This window comes from Callithrix jacchus, chromosome 3, assembly GCF_049354715.1.
Source record: "Callithrix jacchus isolate 240 chromosome 3, calJac240_pri, whole genome shotgun sequence".
Classification (NCBI taxonomy): domain Eukaryota; kingdom Metazoa; phylum Chordata; class Mammalia; order Primates; family Cebidae; genus Callithrix; species Callithrix jacchus.
Genome location: NC_133504.1, coordinates 147,542,702 through 147,558,413, shown reverse-complemented (window position 1 = coordinate 147,558,413; position 15,712 = coordinate 147,542,702). Strand labels below are relative to the sequence as shown.

Here is a 15,712-nt window from a genome sequence, read left to right as displayed (position 1 = left end):
AAAAATACTTTAAACGTGTCTAATAATGCATACCACATAAAGCAATTTCATTGCTTACTTTCAAGCGTTGCGTACTTTCTCAGACAATTTCAAACATCTCTAAACTACACAGAAGAGCTATGCTGTATTTAAATGTATAGTAGGATATCTTCTGTTTCAGTATATAAAGTGCACATTTTAAAACTAGGTGACAAAGAAGGTGTTACTGGAAGGGAATTAAAGAAATACATTTATTGGCTCATATAACAATTTTATTTTATTAAGGATTATGGATTACCTTTTGAGAGGGAATTTTTAATGCCAAGGCTGTCTTCTTGGCAAATTCTGTTAATAAGATGCATTTGTGAACTTGGTATTATACAATCATGCAAAACATATAATAGAATCACATTGAAACAAAGGAAATTTAAAAAAATTAAATGAGGCAAAGGAATAGCAATTTTGTTGAGATTTTGCTTATTTCCATAGATATTCCTTTTATTGATTTTATGAACATACCTGTTTATGCACTATATTCAAATACTGTACAAAACTGCAAGAAATGTCACTATTTGACTACTTATGTTTCTACAAAAACACCATTGTAAAGGTGCATCTAATAGTAAAAGTCAACTAATAACTGCTAATGTTTATGTCAATGAAAAGTATTTGAGGTTTGCCAAAAACTTTGAATCTAGGCATATACACAATTTTTAACTTTTATTAGCATATTTTAGGGGTGTAAATAATATTTAAAAATATTAAAAGAAAAATGAATTTTACCCATTAATAGTAATTATATAAAATTTAAAATGTGGTTTCTAATTTAGCTGTGTTTGTGTGTGCATGTGTGTGTGTGCATGTGTGTGTGTTTATGTTTGTGTATGTGAAATAATCCACAATCTATTGGTGATGTTTTAAAGTTGCAGTGTAAAAATGTTCAACACTTACCAAAATCTCTTCTGGTATACAAAGCTGTTGTAAACTTGAGTCAGCGAAATTTAAAGTTGCAATTTACAAAAGCAGATTTACATTAATTCTTATCTGAAAGAACTGCTTTCACAACAGAAAAATGTGCCAATTAACTGCCCTTTCCTTTATAATTAGTGGCTTCTGAGTCTTGAAAAGAAGCCTTAAGGCAGAATTTGCAGTAAACAGGAAAGAGGAGAATCATATAAGTGCTCATCGTAGTGTGAGACACCTATGAATTCTCATCAGTGGGAGTTTTTGGCACAATTTTCCAATCCAATATGCATATTGCTCCACAGCAACCAAACTGGATGCTTTTTCCAGTGTCCAGCACCAGTAAAATTTAGCTGATCAATTTCAATACAACACATACCTGGAAAGAGTAAGACACATTTATTTTCTTTTTTTTTTAAATTAAGGTAGCTTCCAATGATTGAAATAAATTGTAGGATTTCAATTATTACTTTCAAATAAACTCTGAAGCTAAAAATGTAATGACCATGACATTCCAATAGTTATTAAATCATAGGCATAATTAACATCCTGTAGGGTGGACTCATAATTATTTGAATTTGTCATGCTGAAATATGTACATGGCTATAGATTCTATACATAGTAATTAAAAGCTGATTTCAAAACTCTAGTTTTTCTTATATGTGCCAAGCTTCCAATTACATTAGCAGGGATTCTGAGCACTCATGAAGGGAGATGATGTCGCAGATACAATGTTCTGTCACTTAGAAGAATTCATCTATGAATGACAATGTTACCTTCCATCATAACTAAGCAACAGTAGAAAATACCTTACTTAAGAGCTAAACCAAAAGGGTTCACAAAGGGTTGTACAGGATTCCCATTTTCATCTCTATTAGAACGATAGGAAATAAATCAGGTCATCTGAAATTCACTTAAAATTAGGTCCAAGGGTAAATCTTGGAAAAAAGGCAATGGCTCTTTTGGCATGAAGTGCTTTCTGTCTGCAGTTCCATGAGATAGCAAATGCATGTCTCCATTAAAGGTCTACTGGTAAGCTGTATCACTATATACATACTGTACACATTGGATCACAAATTAGCAGTTATTAGTCAGACTGTACATAGCAAAACAAACGAAATTTAATGTTGCTATACATCCCAAAGATAACATGGGTCTCAATTCAAGGACTGACCCCTAATACAGGTTCTCTGTTTAAATATGTAGCCCAATAAACTAAATTAAATGTACCAAACAAAACTGGAAAAACTATTCTGGACATTCTGTCAATTTTGCTAACACTGTTAAAAGTTTTCTTGGCTTCAGCTGGCTTGTTTTCCGGCTTCTTGTTGGGTTCTGGCGTGGTTGCGCTCTTGGAGATGGTGGACAGAACTGGATCTTTTGAAAGATTCGGGGCATAATTGGCAACAGCCACTGCATAAGCATTGTTCTGTATCATAACAGAGGCCTTTTCTTTTTTCTATTGAAAAATACAAAAATTGAGAGAGTGTGGGTTGAGTCTGCTACATAACATTTTCTAAAGTCCACTTCAAATTCTGAAGGAAAGTATCCTAATACAAATCATCATGCATTCAAAAAAAAAAAACAGAAATTGGGAAAATAAATAAAGGTGCTTATTAAATCCCAAATCCATTAGGGTGACAAAAACCCCAGAGTAAAATTAATGGTACTACTTTCCTGGAGAATCTTTTTGGTTGTGCTTGACATGGAAAATAAACAATAGAAAAATACAACCTTAAAAAACAATATAAAGATAGGGCATGGTGGCTCATGCCTGTAATTCTAACACTTTGTGAGGCCAAAGAGGACAGATCACCTGAGGTTGGGTGTTTGAGACCAGCCTGACCAACACAGAGGAACCCCATTTCTACTAAAAATACAAAATGAGCAAGTCATGGTGGCGCATGCCTGTAATCCCAGCTATTCGGGTGGCTGAGGGAGGAGAACTGCTTGAACCTGGGAGGCGGAGGTTGCAGTGAGCCGATATCACAACATTGCACTCCAGCCTGGGCAACAAGAGCAAAACTCTGTCTCAAAAAATAATAAACAAATAAATCAAATAATAAAACAATATAACATTTTTTACTCATGAGTCACTCAAATATTTGTCAAATGAATGACTGAATGAATAAGTGAAATGTAGAAATATTTTAACAAGAGGAATGATAATCTGCAATGAATGATCCCACATTCCTAGCTTCGAAACAGGATTCCCTCCCACCTCATGTCAAAATCATACAGCAGTGCTTTACTTAGATGATGGGAAACTGTAACCTTATGAAGATGGCAGTGCAACAAATACTAGAAACACAGAAGGAGAATAAAATACAAACTCTTGGATTTTTGCTTAGCTCATCCCGTTTCTCTTTATCATCTCCAGTTCAGTTATCACAAACTCTTGTCTATGTCACTATTATATCCTGCCTGGACTTTGTGTTCTTCTAGCTTGGCTTGACTTTGTCCAATCATTAGACACATTATGATCACAGGGATCTTTTTTAAGACAAAAATCGGATCATTAACTTCTATGCTTACATCCCTTAAATACTATTTCACAGAACTTAGAATTAAAACAACATTTTTTTTTAAAATCACAGCTTCTTTCTTTTGCTCATTACATACTGGTTCCCCTGAAATAAGCTTAGTTTTCAAAATACTTTCTTGCTTTCATGCCATGCTTTTCGCCATGATAATTTCCCAGCCCAAAACACCTCAATTTTTAAAACCTGGAATACCTTCTCCCCATTTCACTTTTCACATGACCACCAATTCCTTCTCTTATTTTGGTCTTGGTTCAAACGCTGTTTTCCTAAGAAAGGACTTTCTTAAAACACATTCTAATTAAACATATATTTGGTCCCCATATATTATCATTCATAACACCCTGTTTCCATTATGACACTTTTTGAAATGTGTTATTTCTTAGTAATGTGATTATTTCATTGTCATCTTGCTTTCTCTTTCAATGAAGTCTGGTGCTGCTTCTGTCTTGTTTACCTTTGTAATCTTCGCACTTAGCATGAAGCCTTCTACAAGGTAGCCATGTCAGTGCATTAATATATAATTCATTTAACAAAATGAAAATATAAACAGTATCTGTGTTTCTTTACTAATACAAATATATTGTTAGTTATCTAAATACAATGTAAATTGAGACAGTGGTGAATTATCCAACAAAATGAGTAACGTGTAAAGCAACTGAGATAGAAGAAAAATTGTTCTACAATAAAGTTTTGACTCTTAGTTATTTTAATTAAGATTTCTTAAAGTGTTCAAATAAGTTAAGAAAGAAACTCTGAAAGCCCAGGAGAATCTAAAAACAGTCATGGATTACTCATCTTTCACTGGCTTGGTTTTCTCACTCTCCTCTTTTCCCTGCTGACATTCTTCCAGATCTAGCTTAATTATGAAAAAAGGAGGGATGTGGGATCACCATTTGTAAATTTATAAATGCTACAGAACATCTCTTCTTCAGTAATGATGCATATAGTTCCCATGTTACAAATGGAGGATAATCCTCAAGTCAAAGACTGATAAGGACATTATAGCTAACAGTTCTTGAGCACTAGAATGTGTCAGGTTAATTGTTAGCCAAGGTGAAATCTCACCGTGAGATAAGAATTAAATTCCCTTATTAATCCTATGATATAAGTTCAAAAATGAAGGCTAAAAAAGTTTTGTGATTTGATCAGTTTCCTGCCTATTAAATGGCTGAAAAAACACTCAAACTTAGATGTATTTGACTTCTAAACCTCTTCTTTTAAACACCATGCCATATGACTTTCTGTCTGAGGAAGCTGTTTGAGACTTGGGAGTATGCTTTTTCCTAAAATATCCTTGTTGAGTTTTATACCACTAGGTCAATCTTCCAAAAGGACTTTTTAACTTATAATGTATATAAGTTTCAATTTATAATTTATATAATGTTACAACTGGTTCCATGTGGTTCAAATAATAACATAATTTTTTTTCTAATGCATGTGTTTATATTATTATTTGAACCAAATTGTAACATTATTTAAAATGGTATCAAATTGCACATATAAAGAATCTGGGCCTTGAAAAAGTTTCTTAATGTTTTTCTTCAGCTTCTAACTTGACAAAACGAAGATGATGATACTAAAGGTATATCAAACTGTCCAGACAAATGGACAAATGTATTATTCCAACCACATTGAGAAACATGTATTTTCTTAGTGGAGTGCAAATCATAACTATTACAAACCAGACAGTGATTACTGGTGTACAAGATGTAAAGGCAATATAATTTATTATGTATTAGGCAGAAGAAGAAAAAATATTTTGTTGAAGAGCTCAAGGAGAGTTTTGTGAAAGTAGGACATTTATGTTATATGAAGAACTATGGTGTAGAATTTAGACATGTAGACAAAGAAATACAAAATGTAAATACCTTTTGTTGTAACAGGAGTCTACAGCTAGAAGCCCTGTAGTAATTTCAACCAACATATTCCTGTCCCTACTTGAATACCCTCCAATTGCACATATATGTCCAGCAAGTACAGGTACAAAATGTTTGAAAAACTCTAGAGCAGAGGAACTAACTAATCTGAACAGATACTCTAACCAATCAGAACTGACGTTGGCCGTAAATAACCAGAAGCAGCACATACCAGCCAAATATCCATCATGCATATTTGTATGTGGGCTTTTTTTGTTCCATGCTAACACTAACGACCCTTTAATAAGCAGGGTTAAAACTCTTTTCAAGTTATGCTTGTAATTTTTATTGACAGCATAAATAACAAAATTTGTCTTATTTTCTTCATTGTTTAAAGTATGGCTTCAATCTCTGAATCCATGTAAACTTCAGAATAGGGCTCAGAACTTAACAAGGTAGTGGTTTTGGCTTCAAAAATGCTCTCTTGTGACTTGGAAACTACCATTTTCAGGACCAAGTAAGCAAAATATAACAGCTATAAGTACTATTTTTAGTTAATAACCCAGTTATTGGCACCTGTAATTTCTTACCAATTCACTGAATGAAGGGCAGAGCACTCCTATGGTGCTACATCTTCTCAATTCCTAGCCACAACTCGGCAAAGCTTTTCTGGCTCAGAATTTTACAAAGTCTCATTTTAAAGGAAAAAATAACTCCCTCAGTCAATTTGAAAGTAATAACTACAAATCTATAGTAAAGCAAACTGTTTCTCTTTGTTTAAAATTAAAATCTTGTTTATGGAGAAAAAATACTGTTGAATTCATAGCTGACTTACAATTCTAAGATCTTCTAAAGGATAGCCTAAAGGTTAAGTCTATATACTATATATTATTAATATTCTTTATGAGATACAGACTTGATAGTGATAGTACCAAAGAATAAGCATAGCTTACCTAAACTATAATCAGGAGATATTACATTGCCCTATTCACTGTCAACTTCTATTAAAAATAACTATGTTGGGAGAAATTTCACTTTAGAGACCTCTTTGAATCTGATGCAGCTTTGGATCGAGCCAGACCATCAGCAGGCTGAATCCTCGGGCCACATGACAGATTTTACTTTATTTAGTGTAACTTTTAGCCTACACTCAGAACCTGAAGAGAAATGGCCCAACGAAACCTTTTGTGTTAAGGATTAAAAACAATATTCATTTCCATAAATGAATTTTTTAATGTTCATGTTCCTATACAACATTTTTTTGTTTCTTCTGATAACTAGAAAAATTCTGATAGTTCATACAGCCTAATTTCCTGTTGCCTAATCTAATGCTGTATTTTTACTTTAAGGCACCTAGATAGGCCACTTCCTATCATTTTCAGAATAAGGCCAGGTATAGCCAAAAATATACACATAGAAACACTGTGTTTCTGAAGTCATTTTTTTAAAAAAGATAATGTTAAAAGTTGAGAATGAGATCAGTTGGCAGGAGACTGGGGGAAAGGAAAGCAAACTGACAGTATTTTCTATTAATTGTCAGTAATTCTCATGGCTTGAGATACCTATGCATGAATGAATGACACAGCATTTCTTCAGAATTCGTAACCACTAAGTTTCACTAGACTTCTCTACCTACATATCCCACAGGTAATTAAAACAAAAATGTCTGGATATGCACTCAGTTTCCATGAACTCTCACTTCCTGCAGAAATCTGTACACTCACTTGTACTCCCTAACCTGCAACTGGTAACACAATTCAGCCAACACTGGTAATTAACTCCATATTGTCCCCTTGTTTCCTCCTTACTATTACCAGGGTAACACTGACCTAGCTTTGAGCCACATTGACTGAGACAACACTTTCTATTGCCTGCACTTAGTTGCCATTTCATGCCTTTCAGCAGGATCCTGGCACTTATGTCTGTAATAAAACATGTATGTATCTCTTTCACTCTTCTTTTGTTTTCCTTTCACTTCATTGTTAGCTCTATGAAAACACAGACTCTGTACAGAGCTCCTAGAATACCTCCTGGCTCGGAGCAGGCTCAAAAACATTTGCTTAATGATAAATGAGCGGTATGTAACTAAAATGGTTACTATGATAAAAACGTATATATAACATATAAAGCATAACTTAAGGTAATATGTTTCATAAACTATAATAAATACTTTATTAATCAATAGATACAAAATTTAATCGCTTATTCTACAATTCTGTTGTGTAAGCCTCCTGAATGTCTTCAATTTCACCATCTACAGATGTGTAACACTGGGAAATAATAAAACAGGCTTAATTTTAAAAAGCAATGCTTGTAGTAGCCATTTTACTTGTGATTTAGACCTCATATTAGAATGTGAAGATTTGATTTGTAAACAAAATAAAAAGTATGTATTTTTATATACTATCTGGGTGGAGGAAGAATTAAACTATGCTGTTTTATAGTTTATTGACTGTTCAGCTGTCGATGAAGTGGAATAAAAAGGAAATATAATCCACACAAATTTATTTCCCATTTTTAAATGATGTTTAATAGACTTAATTTTGAGGGTATTACTTTACTGAGAGGTCTTTTGGATATATATTTAAAATATCAAGTCTAGAAAAATCCAGATTACAGAAATTAAAATGTCTTACACCATGGTGTCAAAACAATCTTGACTTCCTATGAGTGGTAGAGAAAATAATTTGCTAGTAACTTCAGCTGATGTTCTAGCTAATATACCTATGAGTAAAGTCACCTAGTATTTAAGTGAAAATAATAGTTACATGATTTGGAATCAGAAAGAATCTTAGTGACTATTCCTTACAATAAAGAAATGGGACTCTCATTCAAACATTGAATATAATAGGCTTTGGAGGAAAAAAAACAGGTCTCCAAAGTGCAAATGTATACTTTTTCTATCATACCATGTTGCCTTTTTACAGTTATTGTGGCTACTAGAAAGCCCATTACTTGTAAAATAACAACATGCTCATTGGTCAGATAATGCTATTGTTAACTGTCTACTAATCATCCTGACTGAGAAAAGTGATACTTACAGAAGATTGTTTGAAGGTTAAACAGTCCATCCACTTCTCTAAGTACTCTAAAGTCTTTTCTTGGAATAAATTGGGCCATGAGAAAGCTATATACTTGGACCATATTAGCTTAGCTCCTTGAAGAATTGCTTTCACTGAGTTGTATGTTAATGTAATGCCTTCAGCTTTTATTGAAGGGGACTACAAGAAACATCAATATGAAATCCATTATTGCGTTTATTGGGAAAAATTTGACATCACTTGCTACAGTACCCAGCTTCCCCTAATTTAAAAAAATGCCAACATGATATTTTGTTTTTTCAAAGGCAGTTTCAGTGTAAGGAAAAGTTTTTCTCTGAGAAAAAATGTGTATATCCAAAGAAAAATAATTCTTCCCTCCCCCAAGGGGTTACTTTGGTCACCAAGAAGACAAGAATTTGAAGCTCAACTACTATTGCTACGAACTGCAGCTAATGTGCTGGCCCAAAGATAAATGTATTTGAGTCTATTTTCTTTTATCTTTATTTTCTAATTTTATTTCTATTTTATTTAATTATAATTTAAGTGCATGCATTCTTTTGATAAACTACCTAAAATACTTTTGGAACAAGTCAGGATATTATAAATGCAAATAATTAAATAAATACACTTGAAAATGTGATGTTTTCTATGAATTAAGTAAAATGACTCACAAAATAATGGCACATTCCATAACAGTTTGGATATTTTGTTGCTATGTCTATGTTTTGAGTAATTTATTATCTGGTGTTTTCTATACTTTTCTTAGCCAGTTAGGACTCAGTGATTTAGATTTAGAATTGAAAACCATCTCAAGGAATTAAAGTAAATATATTTTTTATCTACTCAGTAAGCTATGTACTAAATGCTGTGCTAAGTAGCAACATATACAGTGATAAATAAGGCAAAATATTGCCCACTCAGATCCTTTAAACTAGTGTAAGAAACAGATTTATTTACAGTAAAACTGTAATGTATTGAGATATTATAAAAATAATTTGTACCACATGGTGTCAAAATACAATATGGGAGTCAAGAGAAGTCAGAAACATTAGTCTGGAAAGTTTTTGTATTATGTAAAATCAGATTGATCTTAAAAAAATAGGAATTTGTCAGTTAGCAGAAGAAGAAGAAATATTATTGCAAGAAGGGCAGTAGGTCTTATGCTATGGAACTGTGCAGAGGCATAGATATTTGGAGAAATGAAGAATATGATTATGAAACTTAGATCTATCTTAAGTCCTATGAGATGTGTGATTCAGACCAGGTTACTTTATCAACCAATTCTCATTTCTAAAATAGAGATATTCCCAGACATATAGAAGTACACAATAACAAAAAATTTTTCCTTATTATTCATCATATAAGCAAATACAAGAGAAACTATACACTTGGACTATATTAGTTTAGCTCTTTGAATATTTGCCTTTAATAATTCATTAAAGAACTGAAGAGTGATCTATGTTTTAGAATAACTCTGACTGTCATAATGCAGAGATAGATAAGAAAAAGACATGATTAGAGTCAGAGAGGTTTAAAAAACTGTAAAAATTATGAGAGATGGTGGAGATATGGTCTAAGATATGTAGGAAGAATAATGGACAATATTTAATGGCTGACTAGATATTGAAAGATACTTCCAAGTTGTTGGCTTATAAGATTAGGTTGTGACATTAACTGAGGTACCAATTACTGATGAATAACTGGGTGTGGGCAGTGAACAGATATGACATCCATTTAGGAGAACTGTATTGTTCTTTGCTTGTCTGTTATTTCTTTAATCCTTTATAAAACAGATATTGTCATATTCAGGCTGAGATTGAGAATGAGATATTATTTTCAGGTAAAAATGTTCCAGGAACAGGTTAGATAAATGAAGTTAAAAGGTACAGTATACTTACTGATAACAACCTTGAATAGTAAAATAAAAGCATGGGTTTTGAATTTTAATTTTGTAATACCTCATTAACTCATACCATATATACTGAGCACCTAATACATGAAAGGGCCCATACAAAATGCCTTGGACATTTATTACAAAAGAAGGGATTTATTAAACAAATATGGTAATTGTTATAATCAGTGAGGGAGTTGAAACAGAAACATGCAATATACAACTGCAATGCGGGCTCTAATGCAAACGAGCAGAATTCTGTACCCACTTATAATTGAGACCTAATCATTTGTAAGGGCAGAGGGGGGCTCAAAATTTTCCTGATGAATAGATATTCGTGCTGAGGATGGTAAATGGGGGGACAGTATGCTTAGTGTTGCAGAAATTCATGCAAACATTGTCAGTAAAACCCTTAAAGTGAGAATCACACAGTGAATACTGAAAACAAAAACTGCATTAAAGAAAGTAGAATTGACTGTCTTTAGGGATAAACAAGAACAGATGCCAGGGAAGCTGGGTCCACTCTGAACTCTGGCAGAGAATCAAAAAACATAAAATGAATACTGGCAGCTGCCAGGATGTGAGCAAAGAAAGCTGATACTCTGAAGCTTGATTTCAGAAAGAAAAGAGGAGAAAAAGTTGCTGAGCTGGTTCTGAAGAATGATGCTGGAGCATAACAGTAAAAAGATTTAATGGGGATTCCTTGAGAAAAATAGAAAAATATCAGATCTTAAAATATAAGGTTATTTGTCCCCTTCAGTTACAATATAGTAAGTGAAAAAAAAATTAGATTATAGTGGCTCGGGATTAAGTCGAAAGGGATAAGATAACATGTTTTTTAAAAGTTTGAATATAGAACAGAGGGTAGAATCTGAGGATATGGAAAGAAAGTAGCATAGGATTGGAAAAAGTTTTGCTCTTAGTAAATTAAGCATATTAAGCATTTTCCTAAGCTGAAAGAAAGGAGGCAGTTGAAAATAATAAGATCGCTTTTAGACATAAAATAAGAAAGAGTAACTAATGAGAAGGTTTGAGAAAGCAACAAGAATAAAAGAGATCAAATCAAGAGGCAGGGTGAAAGAATTTGTATTGACCAGAAAGAGAAAAGGAGGAACACTGAATATGAAGAAAAGTTCCCTAAGAGCCTGGTGTTGCATAAATAGATACTTTTGTATATGGAAAGGCATAAAAATTTGGAGTTGGATAATCTGATCCAGTATTGCATTTTTCTAATAATAAGGTTTCCTTGCCTAATTTCACAACTGATGCTAAAAGTAGTGCAAGTCCTGCCCAAGCTCACAGAGCCAGGTAAATTTGCCTTTTAATATAGGGCTCAAAAGTAGCTCGAATGTAAATGAGAGTATTTATTTATTTATTTGTAAAAACTAAATTTAAGTATCAGTGCACATTCTAAATCTAATATGTTGACTGTGTAATTCTAACTAATAGGTTAAAGACCTATGTCTTTTTCTTAAAACATACAATATCAATAAATAGCTGAATCATTATTCTTATGGAGCGAATTGATGCTTGGTATTTTATGAATTTTCAAATAACTTTTCATGTGCTCATTTGATTGATAAATAGCTACATTTGCTCATGTTTAATAATGGCAAAACAAAAGGCCTTCCATAAGCCTGGTTAATCAGAAAGGACACCAAAAACAGCCTGTGAACAAAAAATTTCTATAAAAAGAAAATTATAATTTTCTGCTTAAAATTAAGTCTAAGAAATATTAAGGTAAAAGTATATTACACTAAAATATCTTTTAGACAGATAGGCTACTTTAAGCACTGTTCTTGATTTCCTTTTAGTTTTAAGGTGTTTTTAGTTCTTATACCTAAGATAATTTATGAAACAACTCTCAAAACTCATCTGAATCATGAAATTGGATAGCGTACCCATTGGTAAATTTATTACAAGCTTTTTAAAAAGCTTTCCATGAAGGCAAAGAAGTTTTCCCACTGGTATTACATTTTCAGATTTAAGATCAGACACTCATTTATTCTTTCATACAATAAATATTTCTAAAATGCCTGCTAAGGACCAGGCACTGTGCTGGACACTCTAGCTATGAAAAAGTATATGAGAACAAGCAATGTCTGATATATCGTTCTCCTGAACTAAACCAAAAGAACTAAAATAACATACACAATGTTAGCTCTTTCCCTGAAAATTAGGTTGGGATCTCAGTGATTTTGACAGAAATTTATCCTGGCCATGTGTAATTTGGCATATGGGTAAACTTAAATCCCACTATCCATGAGTAGTAAGTTATTGCTTTTATGAAATATTATCAATTATTTGTTTTTCACATTTAGAGGTGCTTCTGTTTTCCAAGGTCAAGAGCTGAGAAGGCATATCATTTCATAATGTCAATTTGGCATGCTCTAATATTAAAATAATAATCAATAAATTTATATATAGGAATTCATGGCACAAAGCATTTATCTTTTGTGACTTATTTACAAATATGTAATATTTTATCCCTCCAAAATTAGTATGAAAGTGCATGTATAATCAATATAGCTTAAAAAATAATTGCATAGATACCATGAAAAAACAGTACACTATATGGGCAACGAAAACATAAATCAACATTAAAATGTAATAGAAATGCTGAAATAGCCCAAAAGATAAGCATATAAAATGGATCAGATTCCTTTTCATATTTATTTGTTGGCTCTGTTAGTAGGGAAAACACAACTTATAAAATTAAATGAACCATCAGTCTTGTTAAAATTTCTATGGCTCACAAAATTAAGGAAAAATAGCAAGATTTTAAACTATAACATTTATGGCTTGTATGTTTAAACTGTGATCGTCACAGAAATGAAAAATATTATATTCAAATACCTGAGAAAAAAATCAAGTCTGCAAGTAAGTTATTCCAAATGTAATAAAAGAAGCATTTAGGTGAATACAATGTTAAAGAAATTTTCTGAATACAACATTTTACTAATAAGAATATAGATCACTATGAAACATTCAGACTCCTCTTAAGGCAGATAAATAATCTATAGCATATGAAAGGAAGCAGCTGTTACATTAATCCACAAATCTCCCATTAGATTCAGTACTTGAAACCTAAAAATGGACAGCAATAACCTCAAAAGAAGTTAATCGTAAAAACAATTAACTTTTCCCTTTTAGACTGTATGAGCAACATAAAATTCTTAGGCATTTCAGCACCCACAAATTTATTCCATACAATAATGGAGAGATAAAAAATGCTATATGGCCTTTTACAATCAATCAACAGAGATTGGAACAGGTGAAGAGAATTCAAATCATTGCTAGAGCCTGGAATTCTATTATAGGTAAAATAAATGCCCATTTTCTTTTTCCAATCTCTTTGTAATAATGTAGTGTGGTGCTAAAACTATAAACTCAATCATCAGACAGACAGATCTGGGTTCAAGTAGACTTACTAACAAGTTGTGTGAGCTTGGGCAAGTAAATAACTTTACTGTTTTGCTTATTCATCAGTAAAAATGAGAATTAAGAAGACAGTCTAGTAATAAGGATGCTATAAAGATTTTGTGAGAGAGTATACGTAAAACACTTAGCACAGTGCCTGACACATAGAACTCAACAGATGTTACAGTGTGGTGTTAACGGAAGTATTACTACTACAAGCACTCCTAAAGGGTTTCAGGCAAGAACACTTTAAAAGAAATTGACATGATTTTAGCTCATATATAGATAGATAGATGTCTTTAATCTCAGTTTTTAGAAACATATCTGTTACAAGCTGAATTCGTTTTCTTAATAATGATAACATGGAAGTTCTCACTTACCTTGTCATTGACTACACTCTTCCCATCCCAAGCCCATCCTCTTTTGGTGAAGTAATTAACAGTTGCAAACTCAATTAGGGCAGAGAACACAAATGCATAACAAACAGCAATAAACCAGTCCATGGCAGTTGCATAAGCCACTTTGGGGAGAGAATTCCGAGCACTGATGCTTAGAGTTGTCATTGTTAGGACGGTTGTTACTCCTGCAAAAGAAAACGTGGGAACTGAAAACATCAATAGGCACTAGCAGGACAGCATGAGAAGTAGTTTTTCTTCTCCCTCTATATATTTTTGCTACTTTTATCCACTAATAAATAATAAATAAATCAATAAATACTAGAATACAGTGTAAAGTCAATTATTTTAAATGGTTATTATATTTCTTGAAGTAACGACTCTGAAAATGCTTTTGGTTTTCATTTTTGTATTTAAAAAAATCCCTTTTCCTCTAAGTACTAATGAGGTTAAAATGGGGATACTGATGTAGAATTACCTTCAAGGAAAAGCAGGCATGTTAAATGGGCTCATTGCCAATCAACATTAATTTTTTTTATTATTATAAAAGCTTCACATTAATTTGTTCATCATGTATTTGAATCATGTTAGGCAATGGACCAATAATCCACAGAAGTGATCACGAAGAAACTGTGATTTAAAAATACTTCAAGCATGACTACTTAAGTGTGAAATTAATTCTAGATTATCAGGACATTATGAGGACATAATTATCTTTTATAACATAACTCAGAATCTTTAAAATATAAAGCAAGCCACTAAAAACAAAACTTTCTAAAATATAATTCATTATTTCATAATTTTCTTTGTTTAAAAAGAATGTATTTCTTTTCCTTTTAATATATAGCTTTTCTGACTGGTAAGGGAAGTCACAATTGTTAAGAGAAAAGAAGGTAAATTGCATTATAAGCCCCCAAAATGGCTGCAATAAGCTGCTTTATCTGGAATCCAATATAAGTTTAATTACGTGCACTGGAAGTACATTAAATTAAAAGAAAATATGAAAATGTTAAAGAAATGTTCATTCATATTTGAGGATTCTTTGTATTTTATTTTCCTTTAGGATAAATCAGTATTTTTATTCATTAAATCAGTATTTTTATTCATTTAGAATGCAGTTAGTAATTTAAAACATCAATAATTCTAGTAAATCATGAGTGAATGCCTCTAAAAATACCATATGATAATAATGGTAAAAATGAAAGCAAAAATGAAAGTTATTAAAATCAGCATTTACAGAAACATATTGTGTTTGCACGAGCTAAGTTGTGAAAGGTTTTAAACTGATATGTTGCTCTTTGTTGAGATTTTTGTACAAAAGAGTAGAATATAAGACAGATATACATATATACATACATATATATATACATATATATATATATACACACACACACAATATAGGAAATGAAAATAACAAATCAACAACAGCAGTAAAGAAATACAAACCAAACAATAATACACATTTTAAAAGCAATAGTATCATCAAAATGTTATCAAAACTTTAAAAATTTGATACTCTCCTTGTATTTAGGATGATATGGGGTATTACAAATTGGTGTCATAGCTACGAAACTGTTGTCTAATCGAAGATCATGAAGATTTAGGCTTATTTTTTTATGAGTTT

The 15,712-nt window shown here is 32.1% G+C and overlaps 1 protein-coding gene across 17 annotated transcripts in view; it reads right to left on the bottom strand.

The window, feature by feature from the left end:
* Positions 1–229: 229 nt before the first annotated feature.
* GABRA2 (gamma-aminobutyric acid type A receptor subunit alpha2) overlaps positions 230–15,712 on the bottom strand; it is a 142,928-nt gene continuing 127,445 nt past the window's right edge. For 9 of the 17 annotated variants that reach the window (XM_054253391.2, XM_078367976.1, XM_035293781.3 and 6 more), the window contains 3 exons: positions 14,074–14,276; positions 8,383–8,562; positions 230–2,401 (listed from right to left, as the gene is read on the bottom strand). In XM_054253391.2, coding sequence (XP_054109366.1) covers positions 2,105–2,401; positions 8,383–8,562; positions 14,074–14,276 — 680 coding nt within the window. In that variant the 3' untranslated portion in view covers positions 230–2,104. The remainder of the gene's footprint in view (positions 2,402–8,382; positions 8,563–14,073; positions 14,277–15,712) is intronic. The other 8 variants (XM_008993407.5, XM_078367985.1, XM_078367983.1 and 5 more) reach the window with 1 other exon arrangement.